At 38.8% G+C, this 12739-nt stretch overlaps 1 protein-coding gene across 2 annotated transcripts in view; it reads left to right on the forward strand.

Moving 5' to 3' along the window:
• The first annotated feature begins 2229 nt into the window (after window positions 1-2229).
• The window catches only part of LOC106091864 (carbonic anhydrase-related protein 10), a 160233-nt gene continuing 149723 nt past the window's right edge, over window positions 2230-12739 (forward strand). For both annotated transcript variants that reach the window (XM_059366805.1, XM_059366803.1), the window contains exon 1: window positions 2230-2636. In XM_059366805.1, the coding sequence (XP_059222788.1) occupies window positions 2573-2636 (64 nt within the window). In that variant the 5' untranslated portion in view covers window positions 2230-2572. The remainder of the gene's footprint in view (window positions 2637-12739) is intronic.

Genomic DNA, 12739 nt, shown 5'->3' on the forward strand with positions numbered 1-12739 from the left:
ATTTGTTACAACATAGTCATGCATTTAATAGGTCATTGACCGATTTTCATATGAAAACTTTAAGCGCAACTCTATATACATTTTCCAACTAAAGGCTAAGAGAAAATGGATGGCAATGCACCTTGCCGGTAATGCTGGCTAAAAGGAAAACCAAGGTGAATTGAATTAGGCATTAGTTGATGTGAAGTGCTAACGCTGTTGTCGTTGGCAAAGTGTTAAGGCCTAGGGGGAATAATTTGTTGTTGATGTAGCTGCTGCTGTAACACAAACAAGGGCGACACAATTTTCCCACGACCATACCCTAGGATGTTAGGTAAAATATGACATAGCTGCTGGCACTTTTGTTGTTTTTTTCCAACGGACTGACCACACTTCTCTCAAAATGACCGGAAAATGAAGGCAAAGCGAAAAAACTATTTCCGTTAAAATTGCATTGAGATTTCTCAAATGCTGCTGGTGTTTTTCTTTTTCCCCAAAAATAACATGAGAGCATAAAAAATACTACAGAACTATGAAATTCCCCACAAAAACCTTAAACTTGAACTATATTTTCAAAGGAAAACTGCCTTTTAGCCATACTCTTTCGCTTTAATAAAAGGAGAGAGAAAGAGAGAGAGAGCCTAAATGTATTGAACTTAAGAGAGCTTTATGCTCTTGCTTTGAATATTCAACTTTTGGGAATCCACCACTCGTTGAAACGATGTACAAACGAAGTCTTTGCCGACTATGGCGGCAAATGAGGACTGGGCTCACACACACCCACATGTACGCGATTGTCGTGGTTGGAGCACTCACACACACGAATGCTGAGACAAACAAGTAAATATGCCGAAGCATATCCTTAAGCTACGAAGGCAATGACAATTCAGTTAAATGTTGGATTTACAGATAAACGGACGAAACGGAAATTACACACCAACGAGAGCAAAAAAAGGACAAAACGAAAAAAAAAATTTCAAATTCAAAGGCTGCCCCGGTGCAAAATAAGCCGTATAACAAACAAAAAAAAGTAAAACAAACAAATCAGCCACCAATCAAGGGCTGAAAAGCGCGAGTGGTTCTTTTGTAACGGAAATTTCAGAATTTGAAATTTTTTTGAAAATAATGTTTTTTTTTTGGAAAATTTAAAGTTTCAGTGATATTCTTGTGAAGTTTGAATTAAATCCCCAAATCTGTTTTTGCTACTTAAAAAGCCTAAAACTTCAAAGCGGCTAAGCTTGAAAGAACCTCTTTATCTGCACCAGGATCATCATACGCTGGCGCCGGCATTTTGAATGCATTGCAACATTTTTTTTTTTTAAATCCACCGAGACTTTGTTTGAAGTTGGTCCCAAAGTTAACACTGCCACTGCTCTATACGTCCATTTAGGAGTAGGCACTTTTGCAACTCTGGCTGTATCCTTTTGAAGCTTCAGTGGTGCTGCTGCTGCTGCTGCCGGTTCGTGCCTACCAACCGCTATTGCATTGAAAACCACTTCTAATGCATTTTATGTCAATTTGAGTTAATGTTTACAAGCTGTTGTTTTAACATTTCATTCGCATGTTTTTGCCATCACTAAGTAGTCGCCGAACTTGAAAGGCAGGACTCCCTGCATTCTGTTCTTTTTTTTTTTTGTTCGTGCTGTGTCCTCTATGGCATGCCACAAGCCACACAAAGCCATCATGCCACTGTCTAACAACAGACACATGCAGCAACTTCATGGGAGCTGGGGACGTGGAAGTGGCAGCAGTAGATGTGTGCCAATAGACACGTTTAGACAATGTTGAAACAACGGCAATGATGTTGCAAGAATGAATTTTTTTTCGGCAGCAAGCAAAGAAACTTCCATAGCATCGTCTATCAGGACAACTACCAAGGACGATGGTGATGATGATCGTGATCATGATGAGAAAGCTGATGTTGCCGATGATGAGGACAATGTTATTATGGCAAACATGCACATATTGTTGCCTTATTGCCTTGTTTGTGCAACGTAATGCTTTGAATGCTTGGCAACATAAGCACTCAAACACTGTGTAGAGCCTTAAAAGGCTTTAAAATCAAAGCAACTCAACTAAAACAAAAAATTGAGAAGAAATTTTTAAAAACTATAACGAAAACGTAATTGAACCCACCCTTTAACAACTAACATTGTTTTTACAAAAACAAATTTTTTTAATAAAAAATAAAACCAATCAAAAGGGAAAAAGTCCAAAATAGAATCCCCATTTTCTCTCAAAAAAAAAACTTGGAAAAAATACGGTAAAGTGTATTTTATATTCACTCTCGTTATTGCAACTCTAACATAAATAAGGTCGGGAAGTTAACGCTAAACATCGTTTGTGCTCTACGTTTTTTTTTTTTTGTATATTTTGTGCCACTTTGTGAGTGTGTGTGTAAGTTTTTTTTTTGTGTTCTATGCCCCAAAACAGAAAAATTGTTGCAACAATATTTTTGCTTTCTGACAACAACTGAGTCATCATCGTTATCCATCCCCCCCACCCCACTATTCAACGACCTGTTCCCTAACGCCATCAACATCATCATCATCAACTGCAAAATATCAACAGCCTTTTGCTGCAGCGCAACATAATGTCATCGTGGTGCCCTTCAGGATTAATCGCTTATTCAGCAATCGTTTTACTTTGTACTTCCGGTAAGTGAAAACTTCATGATTATCTTAATTATCACCATTGCCAACGTCATCATCTTGAAAGCAATTCCCATTTTCCCTCATCCACTCTTTCAAATACCAGCACTCAGCCAAATACATACACACACACACACACACACACACACACACACACACCTCTGTGAACAACCAGCTAGCCATAGTTCAGTACGCCAATTCGGCTTAGCTCTACATGCAGTCATCACCATCATCATCAACATCGACATTAAATTGCATTCGTTTGAATGTGTCTTTGTATTCGACATTTGTATGTAAGAGTATGTTGTGCTTTGGTTGTGTTTTGTGGTATATTTTATTCGAATTTTATACTGGGTTGTAACGAGTACAAAAGTGGAATATTTGTTCTACAATCGATTTCGACACGGATATTGAGTGTTCTAATAAGTACAAGTCATTGTTCATTGTTTCAATCGGATTATAAATGTGACTTTTATGGTGCCAATACTTTAAATCGAGAGATCGGTCTATAAGGCAGCTACGTCCAAATCTGAACCGATCTAGGCCAAATTGCAGAAAGCTGTCGAAGGGCCTAACACAACTCACTGTCCCAAATTTCAGCGACATTGGTCAATAAATGCGCCTTTTATGTGGCAAAAACCTTATATCGAGAGATCGGTCTATATGGCAGCTATATCCAAATCTTTACCGATCTGGACCAAATTGAAAAAGGATGTCGAGGGGCCTGACACAACTCACTTTCCCAAATTTCGGCGACATTGGACAATAAATGCGCCTTTTATGGGCCCAAAACCTTATGTCGAGAGATCGGTCTATATGGCAGCTATATCCAGATCTAAACAGATCTGTGCCATATTGCAAAAGTATGTCGAGGGGCTTATCATAACTCACTGTCCCGAATTTCGGCGACATTAGACAATAAGTGCGCATTTTATGGGCTCAAAACCTTAAATCGAGAGATCGGTCTATATGGTAGCTATATCCAAATCTGGACCGATCTGGGCCAAATGAAAGAAGGATGTCGAAGGGCCTAACACAACTCACTGTCCCAAATTTTAGCAAAATTGGACAATAAATGCGCCTTTAATGAGCCCAAAACCTTAAATGGAGATATCGGTCTATATGGCAGCTATATCCAAATCTGGACCGATCTGGACAAAATTGAAGAAATTTGTCGAAGGGCCTAACACAACTCTCTCTCCCAAATTTCGCCGAAATCAGACAATACATGCGCCTTTTATGAGCTCAAAACCCTAAATCGACCGATTTTTCTACGCGGTAGCTATATCCAAATCTGAACCGATCTGGACCAAATTGCAGAAAGTTGTCGAAGAGCCTAACACAACTCACTGTCCCAAATTTCGGCGACATTGGACAATAAATACACCTTTTATGGGCCCAAAACCTTATATCACGAGATCGGTCTGTATGACAATTATATCCAAATCTCGACCGATTTGGTGCAAACTGAAGAAGGATGTCGAAGGGCTTAACATCACTCACTGTTCCAAATTTCGGCGAAGTCGGATAATTTTATGGGCTAGAAACCTTAAATCGAGCGGTCGGTCTATATGGCAGCTATACTTAACCTGGACCGATTTAAGCCGTATTTAACAAGGATGTCGAATCTCACTCACTCTTCCAAATTTCAGCGAAATCGCTAGCTTGAAATTTTGGACAGCTACTTCTTATTATAGGTCGTTTCGTACTATTGGTTGCCCAAAAAGTAATTGCGGATTTTTCATATAGTCGGCGTTGACAAATTTTTTGACAGCTTGTGACTCTGTAATTGCATTATTTCTTCTGTCAGTTATCAGCTGTTGCTTTTAGCTTGCTTTGGAAAAAAAGTGTAAAAAAAGTATATTTGATTAAAGTTCATTCTAAGTTTTATTAAAAATGCATTTACTTTATTTTAAAAAATCCGCAATTACTTTTTGGGCAACCCAATATTTTGCACTTTTTGGTACCAAAAATGTTTGAATGGGTCATTTAGCCATCCATCATATATATCCTTCATGTACCTACATGCCAAATTTCAGACCTCTAGCGCCATCTGAAAAGAAAATACGAGTTGTGAATAGATTATTTAGTCACCCATCATTTTTCCTAGACTTCAGACCTCTTGCTCCATCTGTAATAAAAGTACACATTTTGGTACCAAAGTGTACGAATTTGTAATAGATTATTATTTGTGACTAAATCATATATTTCTTAGTTGTACCTACAATACATGCCAAATTTCCGACCTCTGGGTCCATATTTGAAAAAAGTACCAAATGGTACCAATTTTGGTGCCAAAATGTGCGAATTGGCGAATAGATCCTTTAGCCAGCCATTATGTATTTCATAGTTGTACCTACATGCCAAATTTCAGACCTCAAGCACCATCTAGCAGAAAGTACAAAATGGTACCAATTTTGGTACCAAAATGTACGAATTTTGAATAAATCATTTAGTCATCTTTAAACTCACCTCCGAAGGATGGGGTTATATTCATATTGTCATTCCGTTTGCAACACATCGAAATATTCATTTCCGAACCTATAAAGTATATATATTCTTGATCAGGGTAAAAATCTAAGACGATCTAAACATGTCTGTCCGTCGGTGTGTATTAGGGTGCGTTAATTTATTTGAACGACAAATGGGTTTAATATTTTTCCAAATCTAAACTGATTTTGATGAAATTTGTCATAGGCTTTCAAATGGTTAATAGAGCATTCCATACCAAATTTTGTGCAAATATCCGATTGCCGATAAATCGATTGTTTATCAAAACCGGATTTCATTTATTAAAAGAAAAATCGATTTTCATGTATTAAAAAAAATCGATTATTGTGAGTGGTGGAAACTGCTCCATTATATGTGTAAATCGGGCGACTATGTCTAATTAACTTCCCCACGTTTAGAGCATGTGGGGTGATGAAACATTGGTGCATTTCCTGTGCCATTGCCCGGCTTTCGCGGTCAACAGACTTACTTAGGTGGGGATACAATACCAGACATGAACCAATTTAAGGGCGTGGTATAGAAAACAATTAAGTATTTTCTCATCACTTCGATGAGTTACTAAGGGAAAAACGATTTTAGTATTACTATGAAGGGGACAAGATAGGTACTGATGAAAAAAAAAAAAATACTTTTTTGGACAAAATTTAAAATAACGGTTTTTTGATCAGACCACGTAAATGTATATATCGCCCGATTTTCACTTCTAAACCTACTGCAAGCACAACACATTTTGCGACGACTAGCCCAATGTCTAAAGAGTTAAATCGAAATCGACATTGAGTAATTTGAAATAATATGGGCATTGGTACGAAAATTGACACATATACTCTTCTTATGATTGCTGAATTTTTTGTTAAATTTTATCAAAATCGGTTTAGATATATATTAAGCTTCCTAGACATATAAACATAGCCCAATTGCACATAAAGATGCGAAGTTATTAAAATTTTCAAGACATATGTTCGAAATTTGATACGGATTGTTTTTCAATACAAAATTTCATCAAAATCGGTACAGAGCAGTGTGGGGATATATTCAATTTGTCATTCCGTTTGCAACACTTCGAAATATCCATTTCTGACCTTGCAAAATGATCAGCGTAAAAATCTACGATGATCTAGACATGTCCGACCGTCTGTCTGTTAAAATCACACTACAGTCTTTAAAAATAGAGATATTGAGCTGAAACTTTGAACAGATTTTTTTTTGTCCATAAGCAGCTTAAGTTCGAAGATGGGCTACATCGGACTATATCTTGATATAGCCCCCATATAGACCGATCCGCCGGTTCAGGGTCTTGGGCCCATAAAAGCCACATTTACCATCTGATTTTGCTTAAATTTGTTACAGTGAAATGTGTTAGGCCTTCGATATCCATCGTCAATTTGGCTCAGATCGGTCCAGATTTGGATATAGCTGCCATATAGACCGATCCTCCGATTTGGGGTCTTAGGCCCTTAACAACCACATTTATTACCAGATTTTGCTTAAATTTGGGACAGTGATATGTGTTAGGCCCTTCGACATCCCTCTTCAATTTGGCCCCGATCGGTCCAGATTTGAATATTGCTGCCATATAGACCGATCAGCCAATTTAAGGTCTTAGGCCCATAAAAGCCACATTTACTATCCGATTTTGCTGAAAATTGGAACAGAGGGTTGTGTTAGGCCCTTCAACGTCTTCCCTTAATTTGGCCCAGATCGGTCCAGATTTGGATATAGCTGTCATATAGACCGATCAGCCAATTTAGGGTCTTATGCCCATAAAAGCCACATTTATTATCCGATTTTGCTGAAATTTGGGACAGAGGGTTATGTTAGGCCCTTCAACGTCTTTCGTTAATTTGGCCCAGATCGGTCCAGATTTGGATATAGCTGCCATATAGACCGATCTCTCGATTTAAGGTTTTGGGCCAATCAAAAATGCATTTCTTGTCTGATGTCGGCGAAATTTGAGACAGTGAGTTAAATTAAGCCCCTCGACATCTTTCTTCAATTTGGCACAGATCGGTTATAGATTTGAATATAGACCTATCTCCCAATTTAAGGCTTTGGGCCCATAAAATTCGCATTTATTGTCCGATTTCGCCGCAATTTGGGACAGTGAGTTGTGTTAGGTTCCTCGACAACATTCTGTAATTTGGACCAGATCGGTCCACATTTGGATATAGCTGCCATATAATCCGATCTCTCGATTTGAGGTTATGGGCCCATAAAAGGCACATTCATTGTCCGATGACGCCGAAATTTAGAAAAGTGAGTTATGTTAGGCCCTTCGAAATACTTCTGCAATATGCCAAAGATTGGTCCAGATTTGGATATAGCTGCCATATAGACCGATCTCTCGATTTAAGGTCTTGGCCCCATAAAAAGCGTATTTATTGTCTCTTGTCGCCGAAATTTGGAGTGAGTTAGGTAAAGCCCCTCGACATACTTCTGCAGTATGGCACAGATCGGTGCAGATTGGATATTGCCATATACACCGATCTCTCAATTTAAGATTTGGGGCCCATAAAAAGTGCATTTATTGTTCAATGTCACCGAAATTTGGGACAGTGAGTTGTGCTAGGTTCCTCGACACCATTCTGTAATTTGGCCCAGATCGGTCCACATTTGGATATAGCTGCCATATAATCCGATCTCTCGATTTGAGGTTTTGGGCCCATAAAAGGGGCATTTATTGTTCGATTTCGCCGAAATTTGGATCGATTTAAAGTCTTGGCCCCATAAAATAACATTCATAATTCGATTTCACTGAAATTTGACACAGTGACTATGTTAGGATTTACGACATCCATGTCGTATATGGTTCAGATCGGTCTATATTTGGATATGGCTAGCAAAAAGGCCAATATTTGGTTCAACAAAATTGAACAATGGCTTGTACTTAATAGACCACTTAATATCCGTCTCGAATCTAGTCCAAATCAGACCATATTTCGATAAAGCTGATAGGGGGGCATAAATTATGCATTTTTCACCGGATTAGACGAAAGGCCGAGCCCGGCCGAACTTAACGCCTTTTTAATGGTTTTCGACTAGGTTACGAATTTTACATATTTATATTACACCACCCTTATATTTTTTCTAACAAGTGGTGTCGCTATGCGGCACGCCGTTCGTACCAGGCATTATAAAGAATACCTGTTATTATTGAGCCTAAACTTTAATCGGATTGCAGAGAAGATAATAGGAGTATCTCCTGTTCCTTAGTGGAATTTTTATGGGAAATTTAGTAGTAATTATTTTTATTGTAAAACAATTATTCTACTAATATTTTATGATCTTTAAACCTGCTGCATAGGCCAATCTCTGGTTGTTTTGTAGTAGCCACATTTGCATGTGGTGGTGATGCTCCTATAGGGGAGAAAGCTCGTTTGTGTTCCTGTTTGTGTGATGTTCATAGTTATCCTGTGCTGGGCAACCTTTGCTGTTTATATGTCAACCTTTGCTGTCATATATGCCAGTGAACCAAATATTGGATATCAGACATTTCTGTATAAATTCTGAACTCTTCCGACAAATCGAGAGAAATCGTCCCGAATTCTGTTCGCTTTTCTGAGGATTTTTTTTCGAGGACAAATCTGAAAAAAATTCTGAACGATGTATGAAAGATTAGTCTTACGAGTTTTTATACCCTCCACCATAGGATGGGGGTATACTAATTTCGTCACCCTGTTTGTAACTTCTCGAAATATTCGTCTGTTTTATGTCGATCTAGCCATGTCCGTCCGTCTGTCTGTCGAAAGCAGGTCAACTTTTGAAGGAGTAAAGCTAGCCTCTTGAAGGTTTGGACAAATACTTCTTATTAGTGCAGGTCGGTTGGAATTGTAAATGGGTCATATCGGTCCATGTTTTGATGTAGCCTCTAGAGGGCGCAATTCTTATCCGATTGGAATGAAATTTTGCACGAGGTGTTTTTTATGATATCCAACAATTGTACCAAGTATGGTTCAAATCGGAATATAACCTGATACAGCTGCCATATAAACCGATCTTGAGCCTCTAGAGGGCGCAATTCCTTTCCGATTTGGGTGAAATTTTGCACGACGTATTTTATTATGACTACAACTGTGCCAAATAGGGTTCAAATCGGTCCATAACCTCATATAGCTGTCATATAAACAGATCTGGGGATTTGACTTCCTGAGCTTCTAGAGGGCGCAATTCCTATCCGATTTGGCTGAAATTTTGCATGACGTATTTTATTTTTAGTTTCAACAACTGTGTCAAATAAGGTTCAAATAGGTTCATAACCTGATATAGTTGCCATATAAACCGATCTGGGATCTTGACTTCTTGACCCCTAGTGGTCGCAATTATTATCCGATATGCCTGAAATTTTGTACGACGGATCCTCTCATGACCATCAACAAACGAGTTTATTATGTTCTGAATCGGTCTATAGCCCGATACAGATCCCATATAAATCGTTCTCTCTATTTTACTTCGTGAGCCCCAATGGGCGCAATTTTTATACGAATTTGCTGAAATTTTACACAGGTCTCCAACATTTAATTTAATTGTGGTCGGCATCGGACCATATCTTGATATCGCTCTAATGGCAGAGCAAATCTTTTCTAATATCCTTTTTTTGCCTAAGAAGAGATGCTAGAAAAGAACTCGACAAATTTGATCCATGGTGGAGGTTATATAAGATTCGGCCCGGCCGAACTTAGCGCGCTTTTACTTGTTTTTTTTTTTTTTAATTTTTCGTCCGACGATCTTCGTCTGAACGATGTCTATTCGTCCTGTGTTATGGGTTTTTTTCGAATTTTCTACTGATTGTTTGAAAGGAATTTTGAACGATCTCTGAACTAAGTATCGAATGTTTTTGTAGATTTTCTCGTGCTTGCTTTCTTTGAGTTTTTATTTTGATAAGCTAGTGATTTTTTTCGCAAGGTTCTGAAGGAATTCGGAACGAAATTTGAATTCTATTAGATTTCGCTTAGAATTCTTTAAGATAAGTGGAAAAGTATACCCCAATTCTACGAAACTTTAATCCAGAATTCGTTCACACATCGATAAGACAAGTCATAAAATGCATTCGTATTTATTCAGACTCAATGTCAGAATTCGGTCAGAAGTCTTAACGAAAACTCTAATTTCCCAGCCGAATATCTAATTTTGTTCCGAATTCTCAGAAACAATATCAGATTTCCCTCCGACACTTCGTTCCGAAATCGTGTCAACCACTCCATATATATTTTTTCCCGAATTCGGACAGATATCGGACGCGAATACGCATAAATTTTCCGACTTTCGTAGAGACTTCCTACCGAATTCTGAACGTTTGGTTTACTGGGATGATATTTACCTCAGATCTCACATTCGTTACACACAAATAAACATGTATGTGGTTATATGAAGTGTTCGCCAACGACTGCCTGTGTAGAGTTGAATGTGTGTGGCTCGCCTCTTGTGTATTTGTGCGCACACTTCACATTTTGCATTCGCTCTGTCTTTGGCTTTTCACTGAATTGCATTTCAATGTTATTCAATAAACTTTGAAGTCGAGAGGAACAGAAAAAAAAGAGTTAAAACCCAAGAACTGGCGAACCTTTATTATTGAAATTCAACTTTTGGTGAATAAACCTTAGATGGGAACGTTTTGTCAAAAATTTCAAACAAAAGGGAAATCATATGAGTTGGGCTTGAAAATGACACCAGTTTCCCAACAGCTAATTGTAGGATAAATGAAAAAATAAATATATTTTTTGAAAATGTAAGTAAAGTATCCGAAGCAGAACACACTGACTTATTTTTCAAAAGCCTCTCGGGGAAGGATATATGTACCAAGTGTCCTATTTAATATAACTGAGTTTAAATACCGTAAAGAATCATGAATCCAAAATTTGTATGGCGACCGATGGGACTCCCGAAGGCACCGGAATCTTTGAATATTAAGGTTGATCGAAGGGATATCCTTACAGAATTTATGGTGAAGGAATCCTTGAGGAACTTTAAACTATTTAAGTCACCAGGACCTGATGGAATATTTCCGGCGTTACTACAGAATATCTGGCGCCCTACTTGGCCAATATTTTCACAGCTTGCCTATGACTTGCATATACTCCGAAAGCCGTGCAGTAGGCAAGGGTGGTATTTATACCCAAGCCCAGCAAGGCAAGTTATGCGACACCAAACGCCTGCAGACCTATGGGCCTTGCGTCCTTCTACTCAAAACTATGGAACATATTGTGAACACCATGACAAAGAGTAAGACATCCAGCGAACTTCTCAAATACAAACAGGATGCCGATATCAAGAGAATGTCTTGCATGAGATTGTGCACAAAATCGAAGTATTTTTCGATGCCAAAACGTACACTCGAAATTATGCATTGATATTGAGAGGGCTTTTAACAATGTGTGGACCGACACACTAATCCAGTCTGTAGACCAGTATCGGGTGGACCCCGTCCTTAGAGACTGGATAAACCATATGTTAAGGAGCTGGCGGACACATTTTGTGTCCCATGACATAAATAAGGGGTGATTTTTTAAGAGCTTTAGGAAAGTTTTTCAAAAAAATAATAACACATGAAGTTCAGAAAAATTCATGAAATTTAATGTTGACCGTGACTGCGTCTCAAATGGTCTATCCGCTTATTCCAATTTTGGCATACTCTTTCCCACATTTCGGCCGGTATCTCACGAATAAATACTTCAATGTTGTCTCCCAATGCCTCAATTCAAGTGGGCTTGTCTGTATAGACATGACTTTTACATAGCCCCACAAAAAATAGTCTAAAGGTGTTAAATGGCACGATATAGGCGGCCAATTAACCGGCCCCGAAAGTGAAATGAAATGTTCACCGAACTCGCCTCTCAATAAGTCCATTGTAACGCGTGCCGTGTGGCATGTGGCAACGTCTTGTTGCGATCACATGTCTTACAAGTCAAGCTCTTGTATTTTTGGGCAAAAAAAGTTGGATATCATCTCACGGTAGCGCTCACCATTAACAGTTACCTTACGATTCGCATCGTCTTTGAAGAAGTGCGGTCCAATGATGACACCAGCCTATAAGCCGCACCAAACTGTGACTTTTTCTGGACGCATTGGTAGCTCTTGCAATGTGGGAAAAATTAGCACAGGGGGCATTTTATCGCCACTCCTGTGGGTGACCACCATAAATGACCTATTACGGATGATGCCCTAGGAGGGATTTGAAACCATATGCCACGCAGACGATGTTATAATGCTTCTAATTTGTAAGGATCCGAACCAGCATTGTAGAAGGGCAGAAAGGATCATGCAGATGACATATGACTGGGCTAGACTAAGGCTCTCAATGTTAACCCAGAGATTACTGAAATGTGACTGTTCAAGAGGAAGACGAATGTGGACCAATTTGACGCACCGCGTTTCCTTAATAGAACGATTTTGATATCTGACAAGGTCAAATATTTAGGTGTGATCTTGCGCAGGCAACTGAATTGGAAGTGTCACATTCAGAAGCGTACTGAGTAGGCTCACAAATGTTGGGTATTATGTAAATGGGCCGTAAGCTCGAAAAGGAAACTGAATCCGAGGACAGTCCACTGGCTCTATAGGAGCGCGATTAGACCGATACTTACTCACGCCACCGTTGTTTG

This window comes from Stomoxys calcitrans, chromosome 4, assembly GCF_963082655.1.
Source record: "Stomoxys calcitrans chromosome 4, idStoCalc2.1, whole genome shotgun sequence".
Taxonomy (NCBI): domain Eukaryota; kingdom Metazoa; phylum Arthropoda; class Insecta; order Diptera; family Muscidae; genus Stomoxys; species Stomoxys calcitrans.